The sequence below is a fragment of the Pygoscelis adeliae genome, unplaced genomic scaffold, assembly GCF_000699105.1.
Source record: "Pygoscelis adeliae isolate BGI_AS28 unplaced genomic scaffold, ASM69910v1 Scaffold25, whole genome shotgun sequence".
In the NCBI taxonomy this organism is placed as follows: Eukaryota; Metazoa; Chordata; class Aves; order Sphenisciformes; family Spheniscidae; genus Pygoscelis; species Pygoscelis adeliae.
This window is the reverse complement of record NW_008824808.1, coordinates 654,906-671,405: the sequence shown is the minus strand read 5'-3', so window position 1 is coordinate 671,405 and position 16,500 is coordinate 654,906. Positions and strand designations below refer to the sequence as shown.

Here is a 16,500-nt window from a genome sequence, read left to right as displayed (position 1 = left end):
GTGTTTTTTCCTATTTCTTCCTCACCCCTATCAAAAATGGGAAAAACTCAGTCGGTCTCTGTCCTCCATAATATTATTTACATTTCCCTGAAATGATTTTGATTTATTTTCTTAAAAATTGTTTGGATTTGGAGATACTTTAAAGTCTCTGTAAAGTTACTAGCTTGGCTTATGTTTTCAAGGCTCTTCAAGAGGTAGTGGCTGAACAAGTACAGTTCCAAAATTTGATTCTCACTCTTTAATATGATAAAAAATACCATTTTTTTCTTTTGTTTAGCAAAGTGAGGTGAACCCCAGTCCAAAGGACTTCGGGCAGCTAGAAGCTACATTTTGTGATGCTGAGTCTTTTTTTCAACTGAAATATCCATTGTAACTTTTCAAATAAATATCCCTGTCCAAATCCCTCAGTTTCTGCTAGTTCTGTCAGTCACTTGCCTTAAGTGTAAGATTTTACCCTAATCCTGGTATCTAGTTTTGAGTTACTCCAAATTTGATCTCATTTTCCTGTTTCCAAACCAAAATTTTATCTATAGATTAGTTATTCCCCTTCAACCTGTGATTCCTTATGACTCTATTCTGCGTAGTATTGTTTGTCTTATTTTTTATTATTGTCTTCAACATTTTACCTTCTTCCATTTAAGAGATTCCTCCAGTGCTAGCTCTGAGACATCTTGTATTGTTATGTATTTCTAGCATAAACCTACATTGTTTGCTATCTTCTTTTTTTTTTTTTTTTTGCAAGAGAAGTTCCTTAGCAGCAGACGCTATTAGGTTGAGTGGGAAAACAAAATTTGTATGAGTGGGAGAATGTTTTACTGTTGACGTAATTTTTTTTTTTTTTTTAAATAATGCGGTATTACCCATTGCGTTACACAGCGGACATACTAACGGCTTCATTAACCTCTTAATCTGTGTTCAGGTTTTCACTGATGATATATTAGTGTTACATCAATTTTCAGCCTTCCTTTCACCTCTATTTAAAGTATTATTCCTTGCACTAACAGTTTGTTTCCTAGACCTACTATTTTTCTGTAATACATTTTTAAAAATAATTTAATGTATGGCTCTTTGTTCTCTTACTTGTTAACTATTATCTGATTACTTACTTTAACTCTTCCTTATTTATTTTATTGGAATTGACTTATTTAGAGTTTCACTACCACTCCTGGGAAGTCTGTAGTGGGTTTGCTAGCTTCTTGTTCACGTAATTCCGGAATCTCAGGGATTTTTGGTCTGTTATGTTGTTATTCACATGCCCAAGTGCGTCAAGATCATATAGTTCAGCAAAATGTATTTCAGAAAGGAGCACTGTTCCATTTTATAAAAATTCAGGGAAATTTGATAACTAGCTTGGACATGCAATCTAAATTTAAGCATGTCTATGAGTATCATCGTGTCAGTGGAACCTAAGCACGTGCTTAAAGTCAAGCACATATGTTTAAGTGTTTCCTTATATTGGTCAGGGTTTTCTCAGCTGGGAGCAAGTTCCTGCATGCAAACGTGCAGCATACTGTTAGCTCAGCCCTTGATAAAATAAGATTTAATGATTCTTGTTTAGATTATATTTATATTTGACAAAAAAGAAGAAACAAAACCACTGACTTGACAGTTTGGCAGTTGGTTTTGGTGAGATGAGGGGAATAGTGCATGTTTAAGTGACTTTTAAAGACTGGTCAATGACTAGGTTCAACAGAAGTTCATGCTTGTTTTCTCTTAAATAAGTTTATAATCTTTTGTGATAAATTATTACTAATTTGGTATTTTATGTGTGGAATGCCTCTCCATTTCCTGGAAAGTTTCTGTTCATGTGTGTGCCACTTTAAAGATTGTATTTTATTTTGTTTTGTTCTCTTCTAATGCTTTCTCAGGAGTGCTTTTAGGTTTTAATAACTTCTCTAATGCAGAAATTCTGGGTTTGTTCATGTTTTTTACAATGTGCTTTGTTTCATTTGTATCATGACATGCACACATGTGTGCATGTATGTATGTTATAATTGCATCTAATTATATGTAATAAAATTTATATGTGTGTATATATATGTAAAAATTTCACTATGAAACTATATGTGCTGGGTGTCATAATTTAATTTCTAGGCACCAATAACATGTTTTAAAAGCTATTATTTTATCTGGCATCACAAATACAAAATTGAATTAGAAATTTATAGTACATAGTGAAAATAGGATTATTATGAAAATAAGCTAAACTATATGTGTTTATATTCAAATTATGAATGACTGTAAATAGGAAAAATATGGAGTAGCTGAGGCTCAATGTAGTTATAGTATGCTATCCGTGTTGTACATGTCACAAGAAGCAATTGTTTATACCTCTATTACTAAAATTTGGAAATAGTATTATGCTGTTCTCTCCATGCTTCAAACTCTATAGAACAATATTTTTCTTTCTACTTTTTTTCCAGCACTTGCTACTAGCAATAAAGTTTATCATGGCGTTTGTAATTCCGGATAAACCAAGAGATATCCAGATAAAACTAGCCCAATTGGAATTTGAATCTCTAGAAGCTCTCAAAAAACAGGTAAGAGCAACTGACATGTACAACAGTGAAAAGTGTTGCTGGCCTGAAGGAAAGATAAACTAGTGAGATTTTGCTTTTGTTTTAGGTGGATAAATATGTAAATCCAGGGATTTTGAAATTCCTGTTTACATTATATTAAGATTAGCTAGCTAAAGCTGTTCCACCTCTGCCCCACAGGTTGCAGTGGCGGAGCTGGGGTGGCTGAGTGGAGCGTGGAACAAGTCACTAGTAGTACGGTGTACAGCACAGGGTATTAAATAAATAGAAAACAGCGCTGGTTTACTTCTACACCATTGGGTTGTAAACTGTAGCATTTCAGATACTGCTTCATTTTCTGTTAATCCAACACTGCTTAAGGAGTGGATCAGAGAGCTGGAAGTTTGATTCATCTGTCCTTTCAACCCACCAATGTATGTGAGTCAACACCAGGAAAAGTGGTCTTCCTTTTCAGACAGCTTGAAACTTCTGGTATGGCTAGTAATGTAGCAACTTGTAATGTCTGTTGTCCATGTGTGTGCAAACATACTTTGTTTATATTGTCACTTCTTCAAGGAAGTTGGGCTCTGTGAAACCGAGTTTCATCCCCGGGAGGTGTTTGTTGTTGCAACACTAGGATATCTTTCATTGCTGACATACCATCGCAAATAAACAGTTAACTTAGCTCAAATATAAACAGAAATTGTAAACAGACTGAACTTTAAAAAAATGTTGGAGAACTAAGTATGTATGAGGGAAAGGTGATGTTGCCTTATTTTCCTGTCCATACAATATTCTCATTTTATTGCATAAATAAGGTATATTTTACAATATACTTAACAGGCATTCCAAAGCAATTTAGGAAAATAAGGAACTAGATTTTTCTACTGAAAATGTAGAAATTAACAAATGATTCCAGAGAGAGAGAGGTGGAGATCACAAGAGGTTAAGAATCGGATTAGCTTCAGTAGGATACAGGGATTCTACAGAGCAGGTTTTGCAATGGCAGCATACTGTAGGAGTTTCTGACTGCACTATGCTAGATAGGATTTCTAAGCTAGCTTACATATCAGAAAAAAAAAACCCAGCATGGAGCTGCAGAGACTGGCTCACCTTTTTATTGTGAGCTCAGATATTTTTACACTGCAGTGCATGGTTTTAGATGAACCATTTCTTTGTGTGCTCCAGGGGCAGGTGTGTAACCTCTATACTGTGGTTTTTTTGTGTAAAACTGGAGATTGCTTTTTAAAACATCTACCATAGCTGCATGTGACAAAATGATCTCCTAATTCTGGACAAACTGAGCCTGTAAACAATACACTGCCTTTTCTAGTTAAAATCCCACAGTTTTGTGTGATGCTAGAACATTGCTACTGAGGTCAGCACTGTCTTCCATAATCAGCCATAACAAACAAAATCCAGATTACAATTGAATCTAATGCCTGATAGTTTTGTTTTGCCTTTCTCTAGTATGTCAATATGAAATTACCAGGAGCTAGTCATGGATCTCATGTACTTTTTAGATAATATTAAAAGGAACAGAATTACATTTCTATTTTAGTTGTTCCTTATCTGTTTTCATTTTGTAGACAGGCAAAACTAGGCCATCCACTGGAACCTTAAGATCAAGTGAATACAGTCACCTTTGGTCATAATGTGCTAACTGGAATATATACAGAGTCTCTTTCAGTATGAGTGTGCATGTCAGCAGTTAGGACTTCATCTCCTGTCCTTGCGTCTGTTCATTCCCTACAATAATATATGCCTGATCCCCAGTTCTTCAGGGTTGTTTCATTAATTCAGTAGTGAAAAGTTAGTCTGAATTTCAGTAAGAACCAGAAGCTTGGCAGTTCTCACCTAATAATTTGAGTCTTCCTACAGGATTCAGGAAGAATATTGGCTGGTTTTTAGGTGCCTCAGTAGGTACTTTAAACACAAGTATCTACCATCACCTTTTTAGATTTCCTCTGTTTGATACTGTGCTATGTATCCCATAGACATACAGAGATTTGGGCTTTTTTTCTGGTGCCTTAGTTTTTTGAGTGAAAAATGTCTGCATTTAAAAGTAATACATCGGCGCTGCAAAAAGATACGGAAGCATTTATTTTAGAAGCACATCTTCAAGCTCTTGTTACTGAGAGTCGTCATGGTAATTTAAGCTGTATATCTTTCAAGCAAAAAACAACAAAACCCCCCAAAACAACTGTTCAAAAAAACAGACATAAAAGTCTGGGGCAAATGTGTTGTGGGATCACATGTTACAGAGAAACTGGTTTATATACTTTTGTGCAAGTATGCATCACATTCCTCTCTTGATGCTGTCCAGACATGCGTGCCGTTGAGTTTTACCATGTGAGCTTTTAGAGTACTGCTGTTTTGGGATGTAGCTATTAGAAGGGTATTAACAGTATCAGACTGTAAACCTCTAAGATGCCAAAATAGATTATTAGGCTCTGTATATAGTGCATAGGGAGAAAATCTAATACAGCTGCTTTGAACAGTTGTATTGATTATGCTTGGGATCCTTCACTTTAGACAGTGTGAGCACCTTTACATTTTCATTAATGCTAAGCTAGCTGCTTTTTAACCTGGTGCACAGGGACTGTAACTCTTCTATGTTCAAATCCATTTGAAGACTGAGTTACTGTCTATTTGAAAGGGATTTTAGGGAATATGGTGTCTCAGCTCCCTAATAGAGATGAACGATCATCATTAGAGCTTGATAAAACCTCCGATATGGTGCAAAATGCCATAATTTAAAAAAAAAAAAATTATATTGAAATGACAGTCTTGTTTTGAAGTTCTCAAACTTTAAGAAAGATTTTTAGGAAGTTCTGAAATATTTCTTTTAAACATTTCTTTACATAGTTTGTGTTAAGACTGTTGAAAGGGAGTGGACTGTTGAATGGGTTGTAATAATTTGGTCTGTTTTGGATAGACCGGAAGTATCATAACAAAGTTTGTTGGCATAACTCAAGACAAAATAGTTTAACCTTTCTGAATCCAAATTGGAGAATGTGCTACATCTGTAGACTCTGCTTCAAAATTTCCCTGATGTGCTTCAGCGTAAAGAATGGTAGAGGAGGCTGGTTAGACTCTTATTTCTGCGGGGGCTGGGGCAGAGAATAAATTAATGTGAACTCTTTAATAGAGGACTAAAGAGAATATGGATCAAGATTTTTGGAAGAGGAGCAGGAGCGATTGCATTCACACTCCCTAAAGTGTTGTCAGTTTCTTTCTCACCCAGAAGGAAGCCTGGATGCTGGGCAACTGGAAGTGGGTACTGTCTGCTGCTAGGGTGATGGACCTTTTTCTGGTGAACATCATGATCCTTCTTAGGGAAGTAGCTAGCTAGTAAAGTGGGGTGAGGTGCCTGAGACTCCCCTTGCTTCTTTGCAGTACTCTGCTCTGTTGCATCTATTTCTTGCAAGTGCAAAAGCATGCCATGCTCTTTTGTCTAGTTCCTATTTTAAGGAAGAGAGACCAAGTATAGGTGTGCCTGCAAGCAGCAAGGGAACAGTCAGTTAATTCTTCAGTGGTTCAGGAATTACCACAGGCGTAGGTGAGGACCAATGCTGTAGAACTAGTGTGAGGACACTATCTAGCATTTTTGGGGCAGTGACAGTGAAAGCTACACTGATAAGCATTTTAGCTTCTGGACAGGTCAAAGCTTAATAATAGATAAAAGGCCCTCGTGGTTGGAGATGGGTCAGCAGTCTATCCTTATAAAAGGTCTAAGTTCCAGAAACACAAGACAACCACAGATTAAACAGCATAACTTGCATTTTGTGGACTAGATTACAGTCATGTTTTCAGGTATTATGAGATCTTCCTAGTGTTACCTTCTTCTGATTGAGGCAAACATCAGATTAATACCTTCTTTCTGCACTGAAACTGGACCCAGGCAAAGCAAACAAGAGACAAATTGGGGGAAAATAATTATTCATGGATTTATTTTCTGAGCATGAAATACAGAGAGTAGCAACTCCAGCATGGTGTATAACTAGTAGCCATTTTTCAAGGAAAAATAAAGTTTTAAATGGTGGGGAATGGTGTATCTTTTCACAAAGTACAACTATCTAGACAGCAGCAGTATTAGCTCTGAAAACAAAAGCTTATTGATATAAAAATGCTTGTGTTTTTTATGGTACTTTTGCATTAAAAAAATCTGAATTATATAAATTGGACAAAGATGTTTTTCCTTATAGCATCTCCTTCGCTATCTCAGTAAAATAAACATAGCCCTGATAGCAACAATAGAGAAATAAATTTTAGTGCAAGAGTTTGCTTTTTCAGAGGAACTACAGGGGAAAAAAACTGTCCTTAAGCTGGAGCAGAAATGCAGATGTGGAGGGTTTTTTGTTCTGTGCCTCCCTTCCCAGTTCCCTCCCCACCCCCAGCCCTTACCTCCAAGGGGACCTAATCTATAAACATCCTGTCATCCCTGTGCTCTAGCTTCCTTTCTTAAGGTGTTCTAGCCATTGGTGGCCAGTATCTTTTAACAAGAATGCCTTTTCCTTCTGATAAATGAAGCCTTTCAGTGCTTCCTCTGAAGAAGTGTGTCCATCTGTTGGATATCTCGTGTCCGTCTGTAAATGCTCCACCAGAAAGAGACTCCAGATAGATAACATGCTCGTGAGCAAAGGGCCCGGTCAGCTGATTGACAGTTGTCGTCCTTCCTCAACTGCCAGTAATGAAAAGGATCAAGCTTATTGAACACCAGCCATGAAAATATGACTCCTTTATCCTCCCTGGTGTATTTCTTTTCAGAGTGAGATAAAGCAATGTCATCGTTCAGCCTGGGCCAAGTGGGCTGGGCAAAAAGACCTTTTGCTCTTTCATACAGTATCTCCCATGGTGGTTGTACCATCTACATACAACTGCTTAGTGGTGGTGGTATAGTCTGCATATCCATAAACAATTGCTTCAGTTGCTTTAAAGTGAGATCTAAGTGTTTGTAAGTCAGTAGTGCTTCTTAATGATTTCCAGCAGAATAATAAGTTTTCCAAAGCAACAGTAGGTGCAGCATTCACTAGGATTTTTCCAGCAATGTCATCCTTTTCCTGAAATTAGTCTGATGTGTCTCAGTTCCCTCTCCAGGAAATGCAGGAACTGGAGAATGCTGTGACTGATCTCTCCATCATCTTTGTTGACCAAAGGCTTCTTCAGAACACAATAGTGTGTTAATCACCTTCTTTTTGAAAGGGATGGTGAGACAATGACAGAAAGAGGCAGGTGTCTCTTTGCCTCGGTGCAGTCATATGGAAAGTTTCAACTCTTTCTCCCTGCTCCTACAGGTATTCTGGCATGTAAAAGTTGCTGTTCTCTCCAGTAAAAATCTTCTGCTTCAAGTAATTTCAGTGCTTTAACATTGCAGATCACTGCTTTGCAGCAGCTCTAATAATTGCAAAGCTTTGTTGGTGCTGACTGCAATGGCTGGACCTTGCCATTTCCCCTAGGAATGGTACCCACTAGCACTAATGATGTCCTTTCCAGAAGGACTACACTAAGTTGGAGTGTGCTGCCCCATCTGGCCCCTGTGCTGTCAGAGTGCTTAGCCTCTCTGAGAACAGCTTTCTGTAGCTTAGAGCAAAACAAAGGGATACTGCTAACTTAAGGGTCTTCTGCACTGGGCAACGTTTGTGCTTGCTCCTTGCACCTCTTCAAGCTGTTGTTCTTGCAGAGATTTTCTATTTACTAACATGTCATCTGTCTCAGAATATTACCATGGGTGTGATGGGCCAACATAGCTGCTTGAACTGGCAGTTAGCCTCAGAAATGTCCCTCCTTTTTTGGCAGGGGAAGGAAGAGAACAGGACTTTTTTTTTTTTTTTTTTTTTTAAACCATTTAGCATTGGGAGAACATGAGTTGTTAGTGCTTAACGTCCTGCTTATTTATCTTGCAAAATGGGAACTGAAGACAGTTTGTGTGAGGCTGAAACAAACTCAATGGATTACTGCCTCATTCAGTGCTGTAATTACCAGAATTAGAGGGCTCAGAAAAGGACTACCTGTAGCTTCACGACTACCCTCAAAACAGCGCTGGTAATAAAAGGAGAAGCTCATTCCGTGCTCGCTGGCAATGCTGAGCAAACACAAGGCTGCAGTCAAGACAGGAGGAAAGGCAAGTAGCTGAAATGAAAAGATTTCATTCAAATAATCAAAGATTTGCAAAACAACCTGTAAGAAAGACTGGTGAAACTTGAGCTCAAACATTGAATTTAGGTTAAAACAGAATGAGATGAAATAAAACACTTGCTTTATGCTTTGACCAAAAAAACGCCTTAAAAATAGTATTGTTTCTTTAAAAAAAAAAAAAAATTAACAACTCATTTTTTTCAGCAAAAATGCGTGGCTGCACTTTTTTTGATAGGCTCCACTGGTTTGTATAATAAGGCATAACTCACAGGTGATGTTAAAATAGAACCATTACCAATCATTTTTGTTTGCTGTAGGTTTTTTTAAGAGTCCAGACCTGTTAATTCAACTTTGCAAATGCAGTTTTTCCCTAGTGAATACTTTCAGACATGTCAATATAACATTTGCATGTGTTTGGTAGCAGCAGGGATATAATGCAAGTAAGATGCATTACATTTTCATAACACAATTTTTTAAGCATAGAAGGACTTGCACCCAGTCATAGGAGAACAGATTGTGTTCAAACATAGTTTTGCCAGGGTATTTTAAACATGAATTCCTTTAATGCCGGACTTTCCTCAAGAGTATGTTTCTGAAAATTACTTTCGATATAAAAGTGTTAGGAAAACCAAAATAAATTGTGATCCTTTAAGGAAAAAAAGTAAAACCAAAAGCCCATTCATTTGGGAAGAAGGTTTTTGTGTCCTCATTTGTGGCTTTTCAACTGAAGGTGAGATGACACCAAGTCTGTCTGGTTTGCAGATAAGTTAAACTTTTAAATATGGGACCCTTGAGAGCTAAGAGTATAAATATAAACTTTTAAATAGATAATGAGTATAGTGTGATGGTAAGTGATGCTTCTGCATGCACTTAATGGCAACAGAAACAAACAATGCACCAACTTCCCAGCAGGTGTAATTTCTTTTCCAACAATCCATTTGTTCTCTGTGACTATTGCCAGGGGTAAAATTGTCCATCGAGTTATGTTTCTGTAACAGCTAAGTCTCTCTGGAAACATAACCTGTTTTACTTTTCTCAAATCCTGACATAGAGCCTGGTGATGGAATGAACGTGAATCAGTTCAGCCCTCCCTTTTTGCCTGACATGCCAGATCATTGACAAGATACGATCTCAACAAGGAAACCTGGAGTAAGGGGATAGGATAAAAACGAGGTTAAAATTGTTCCTACTGTAAGAATACTGCAGCTACATCAGACTTTCATAGTTGCAGAACCCAGAGGGGATCCCAATTATATGCCGACTGGTTTGAATACAGGGGAAGAGGCTATTCCACTTCCCATACAAATGAGAGTAAAGTGCACAGTGAGATCTGATTTCAAGAACTCTGGTAACCAGCTTTCAACAGGACATTCATATCTCTGTAGTTTACAGGCTTCTAAATAATGGTTGCGCCTGTTACTGAGAAGGTGAAGGACTAGAGCAAGAGAAAAAATGTCTTGTTAAAATTCCTTCAAAAGAAAAGAATCCCAAAAGATTGCACTTACCATGATTTGATAATGAAACTTTCTTTATAGAACTGAATAGAACTTGGTGATAAAAAAGTAGTATTTGTTGTAAGCAGCTGTGGACTCCTACATGCCTATCCCATTTTAAATATCCTTTTCCCTATGCCACCTTAAAAGGTCCCAGTGCCTTCAATAAGCCTTTAAAATAAATGCTAGTTTAATTGAAATAATTAAACTTGACTCTGGAAAGCTTTCTCTATGAGCAGGAAGACAGCAAATATCTTGACTTTTCAGAGGTAATGATTTCAGTCAAATTTTAGATGTTTAAATATTACCTGATTTATACACCCCCACCCACTATAAAGAAAATAAACTCTCTTTATTTCCTTTTTTTCCTTTTTTTTTTTTAAGATGGCTTTTCTGTCATCCTGCCTACAGGGAGAACTTTCTGAGATTAGCTGGAGATCAAAAAGCAGGAACCCACAGAATTCCTAAAAAAGAGACAAAAATTTAAAAGTGGGTTCATGTCCGTGTGTTGCTAGTGATGACACTTGCACCATGACTGAGTCCTCGCACATGCTGTGCAGCCTGATTGTGGTGATTCTAAGAACAAGTATCGAATATGATACGTTGCCTATGCAGCCACTGGGGTTTTATTCATTTTGAACTTGAAAAAGTCTGTATGCCTACTGGTGCCGCCTTGAATACTCATACTTTTTGTTGTATGAGAAATAGCACTCCGATATATATCTGCCATTTCAGTGAGGTGGGTAAGACGCATGCCAAATAGGCAAGTCCTTGCTATATATATGGATTGATAATTTTTGTTCTGAAATGAGATGTAATTGCTTGTCTGAGTAACATAAAAAGAAAAATAAGTGGTTTATATGTGTAAATTTTGTTTAAATTGCACAGTATCCATGAATACTTTAATATGGTATATATACAACTTAAGTAGCACATGCTTTTTGTGTGTTAGAGTAGTCCTTACGCAAATATTTTTCAAACTTTCATCACAGAGTACTTTGTAAAGGTGGTTTCATGGACCATTGCTGCTTGCACTTTCAAGTATCTAATTCTGTACCTTCCCCCAGCATCTGAACAGTTGATGTAGTTGAAAATTTATTGAGATGGGTGATTTTCAAAAGACAAGGTAAAAATTAGCACTTGTTATGTTCATTCTGTATTATTTTCCTTATTTTTCAGTCTGTGTTGTTGACCTGAACGTGTAAGTTAGAGGTGCAGTATTTTAATGGGTAGGCCACAGCTTTTTTTAATAATCACAGATATGTACAAATAATCCAGGCATAAACAGTGTCAACGGTGTATACATAGATACAGAACATTTTCGCCTAATTCACCAGAGGCAGCAACATCCCTCAGTACAGTCAAGGACTGTGTTGCACAGTAAGAGACGAGACGTGCTCTACAGACATTTTGATCTGTCCCCTACTGAATTCACTCCCAGCACCGTCTTTCCCCCTACTTTCTGCTGCAACTATGGCTTGAGATTCAATCTGATAAGGGATCTTTTTTTGCAGAGACCAGTCCCTTGACCATCACAGAGTGGACCCTATCCTGCACGGCTTGGATCCCTGTCACGCAAACAGTGACAATTTGTGTGGTTAGCTCTCCAACTACTGCTCTGCGCTAGCCATGTCCATTAAGATGACTTTTTTTTTTTTACTGTGAACCCTTTCAGTGTTAGCAATGAATTATCTTCAAGCATTAACTTTCCTCTCCCTTGCCCTCTTATCTAGTTGAGGATGACTGGAATTGTTGCTCTTTCTTCTTCAAAGCTAGACAGAAGACTGCATTGCAGGAGGTTTCAGGCTTTGAACGCCTCTGGCTCATCTGGTGTCTTACGGGGGACACCTGCCTGGCAGGCAGTGCAAGTGATTGACTCTTAGTCAAATTACTGTCCCCTAGGAGCCACTGAGGTCCCACAAGCTGAACAACATATAGTAGCATTTCGGTTTTGGCTTGGGGTTTTTTGTGCTACTCGTGGTTTTCTAGAACAAATTATCAATTCATATTTCATTTAGATTCTTGTAATTTATGCATGTTATTTGGAGCTCAGTTTTGTCCACTTGCTCTCTTTTGCTGCTTCTCAAAATTTGTGGTAATTCACAAATTTGCATGTAGTAAAATTTGTGCTGAGGAAAACCTTCCAAGTGAACAGATGGATGTGAAGCATCTTGGTCAAACAAAGGTGTGTTTATTTGTTTTAACTCCAGTGCATCAGAAAGCTGCTGCAAACTTTACATGTTATCTGTGTTAGTTGAGAAGTAATCAAGTCTGACGTGTATCTCTATTGTATCAGAACAGAGACCACCCATTTGTTCATAGATAATTAGCAAATACCTGTTCTGTGTCAACACACATTTTATAAGACTTGCTGTATCCATAATATAAAGAACTTCGCTATGATGTCTTAAATAATATTGCCCTCTACCAATATCTGGACTGATACCTAGACTATGTTTAAACATGACCTTTAGGAGTTTGTGATTTCATAGAATCATAGACTGGCGTAGGTTGGAAGGGACCACTAGAGGTCATCCAGTCCAACATCCCCATGTTGAGCTAGTGGTATAGCTGAAGCTCCTTGTAGGCTAGGAAAGGTCATACTTTTAAGATAAATACTTCCCCCAGAGTGACACTGTCAGAGGTTTGGGGGTTTTTTTTCCTATTTGCTTTGGAGGATTAAAATAAACAAAATTCATTATTTGTTTTCTGGGACACATTGAATATGTGAGCTTTTCTTTGTAAAAACATGCCATGCATGGGTGAAAACAAAAAGCCCTACCTCTGTCACTAGTAGAGATGTAGGCGCTCTAACTCCAAATTGAATATACATGTGTGGCGGGACAGCACCAGCAAAATTTAGTCTGTGTATTTCATAGATATTATAAATGAGGAAAGTAATATTTTCACTAATTATTGTGTAACCATGGTGGAGATATGTTGTTCAATGATGGGCACTACTTGACTGAAATGAAACTGGTAAATGATGAGGGACTGCAGAAGCTTTGATCCCTTAACAGAGCATGACAGGATGTCCAGTTCCTAAGGAAGGAGCAAAGACAGGCTCTGCCTGTGAAGGGGAAGGGAAATTGCCCCATGCCAGATCAGGCAACAGGACCGTGTCCCTGTGTTGAGTCACTTAGCTGGAAGCAGGCATGGGGTGTCAGTCAGAAAGAAGTTTTGACTTGCTTTTCTCTCCATTTTGTGTGTATGTCCCACCAAAGCAATCTGCTAACTTCCTTAGGAGGGGACAGGTAGCACTTGTATTACCACAGGAACTTGGTTTGGGCCTTTTTTAATCTGGTATATAAGATTAGGAAATCAGAAAGGAGCTGTGATGCCATACCAAGAATGCAGGAGATAGGGAAGTCTGCAGAGATTAAGCTCTGATAGTTTTTCTGGCTAATGCACATTTAAGATGTGTGTATGGGAAGAACGTCTGTATCTACCATAGGTACATTTATAAGCATTTTGTCCCAATATCAGCAGTTCTTTTTAATACATGTACAAATGATTCTCTTGACTTATGTGACAGTCTGAACCAGCAGTTTGTAACCCTTGCTGCCATAATATAGGGGAGATTATTTAGTGACTTGAGCCTTATAAGACTCAATTTATTTAGCTTGTCAAGAAAAGGGTTGAGAGATGGCTTGTTATGTACGTATTTACTAGTGCGTGGAAGGATAGTGGGAGACTTTTTAACTTTCTTGATAAAAGCGTAATGTGGCCCAGTGGCTGAAATTAGACATTACATAAAGTAGGCACAATTCTCTATCTGTGAAAATAGGTGAATGTTGGACCAGATTAGAAGTGGAGCATATCAGGGACAAACCAAACTTTTATCAAAGATGGTATGCCACCTCTACTAGCAGCCACAAACAGATGTCTAGGAAAGAGCAGGAAAGCATGGCAACTAGGTGTTGTGCTTCCTCCTAAAACTCTCCTACTTTCCAGTCATTTTTAGCTCTGATTTTTCTAAGCCAGATGCGGTTTCTTTGCACTTAGTAATCTTCAGGGATTTTCTATTCCATGGTGGTGTTCTGTCTCCCTTTGAACCATTTTTAGCTTTAGGGTCCACAGTGTCCTTCGGCAAGAAGTGCTACAACTCACTATTCTCGGTGCTAAGGACATGGGTTGATTATTTGCAGACGTCTTAATATATTCTAATCAGGTTTGGTGGAAAAATTCTTTAGCTTTTACATATGAGAGGAGGCATTTGGCTGAATTATCATGGCGGTCCTTTTGGCTTCTGGAATCTGTGAATTTGAGTTTCCGTAATTTTATTTTACGGGCTTTGTGCAAAATATGACGGCCTGATTTGCTTTTGGCTTGTTAATGATGCTTGCAAATTTGCTTTAAGACAATTAGTATAATCAAATCATGTGCTTCAGGGCTTTAGCTAACTCCTTTTTTCCCTCTGTTTGTGTATAGACGGCCAAATAATGTGAATTGGTGCAAAGAGTCCTCTTTCTTGGAGGCCAGGTTAATATTTTGCTAACACAATGAAAGCCAGACTGATCAGCAAATTTGGGAAAATTCGAGTTGGCAAGGTTCTTGTAGTTTCTGGTCTTCCACTATGGTGTGGTACGTGAATCAACTTACCTAATCTGTTCCTTGCCACCATACGGAGGATATTAGGTGCTGAGTGTACTTTCCTGTCCTTTTCTCATGGAAAATTGTCTAATCTGCCAAAAACTGAAAAGTCTGAGAACTGTCAGTTTGGTCGTTGTCATTAGATGAGATATGCAGGAGTTGGCAGTGGTTGATTTCATGGCCTGTTGTGTCTTTGAAGTATGCCGAGCAGTTGTACCGCAACATAGCAAGTGACATTGTTATTTTCTTAAAATGGCTAAGGTCATTTCTATCACTTGGGACTGGGACACTTAAAAGTCCATCTTCCAAACTTTGTTAACTTTGTAGAAAAAGAAAATACTTCATTGACGAGAAATAGTTTTATATTGCTTAATATATTTTGTTATTTTCATGTGTGACTCCTATAAAATCGTATTGTGCATCTAAAATTTTGATTTAATTCTAAATATAAATTTAAAGTAAATACTCCATCAGTAATTAACTATATTGGCTTTCTTACCACAGGCATTTATGTGTAGAAGGGTCAAGCATTTGTTTCATGACAGGAGCGCTCAGAAATACTAAGCGATTGAATCTTTCTGCTGTTTGGGATCTCCTGCGCTTCAAGGGGGGCACTTTGCTTAGGGGCTTCTGGCCAGCACCTCCGTACTGCATAGCCAGATTTCTGCAGCCTGTGCTTTCTGCCTAACAGTTGAGTTACATCTTTCCTTTGTAACTACTGTATGCCTTTATTTATTTTCTTAAAGGCATCTTTATAGTTGCAATAGGCAGTTTTTTAAAAGTTCAGCTGAATATAGGCAGCTGCTTTCCCTGGAGTAGATGCATTTAAAAGTTACTGTCTTCCTACTCGTATATTGTGTGCATAACATTTTCCAGCAAACATTAATCATATCTGTTAGCTTTGAGGGCAAAACTGTTGCACTAAGATAAACATTTGAGAGTCTGCTTTAATGCCCAAAGCCTCTTAGCTTTTTTAGGTCAAATTATCTTGTATCCTCTGAGTGTGTTTCTAGGCATGCTGCTGCTAAATGCTACTTTTTTAATTCAAATTCTGTGTTGTATTTTTGTTGTCAAGGTTAAAGAGAGGGTATCTCACAATTAAGGTCCCAACTTCAATGGCAAGAACAAGATAGTGGTTCTACTTTCTTACAGCTGGCACTTAAGAAGAATGCTAGTTGTATTATACTTACAGTATTACCTATGCTTTTTGTATTCTGTCAGTGTCAATATAATAATACTGGTGCAAAACGAGGATGTTCTCTTACAAGTGTGCTACGAGTTAAAATTTTTGTTGACCAATATGTATGAGTTCAAGTCATTTACACTTTTAGTTTTCTGAAAGACTTTATTTTACAAATCCTGTTTTCTGCAAGCTATAAATAATTATAAGCAAACATGGTTGAAAAAATTAAACAATATGTACTGTTAACTATCCTAGAAAAGACAAATAGAACTAATTTTCTTAAGAGCAAAACGCCTTGGTTTTTTTGCATTGATATCAGTGAAGAAAAATAACTCAATTGATAAGAATTGCTTTTTCACAAGATTTCTTCAAAAGTTGTAGCTTTTTTGTTAAGTAGATGAGTACCGCACAACACATTTCCTTTTCCTTCCTCCTTAATGAATGCTCTCGGGTAGTATTTGCCATCCACTCGGCTAAAGATTGGATTATTGAGGAATGAGAAGAAACATTTGTAAAAATGGGGTTTCTGTTGCTGTGAAACAGTGGCTGGAGCACGAGATCCGAAGGGCGTCCTGTT

At 37.7% G+C, this 16,500-nt stretch overlaps 1 protein-coding gene across 1 annotated transcript in view; it reads left to right on the top strand.

The window, feature by feature from the left end:
* ANO10 (anoctamin 10) overlaps positions 1–16,500 on the top strand; it is a 126,815-nt gene that overhangs the window by 80,203 nt on the left and 30,112 nt on the right. The window contains exon 11 of the mRNA XM_009324167.1: positions 2,424–2,540. Coding sequence (XP_009322442.1) covers positions 2,424–2,540 — 117 coding nt within the window. The remainder of the gene's footprint in view (positions 1–2,423; positions 2,541–16,500) is intronic.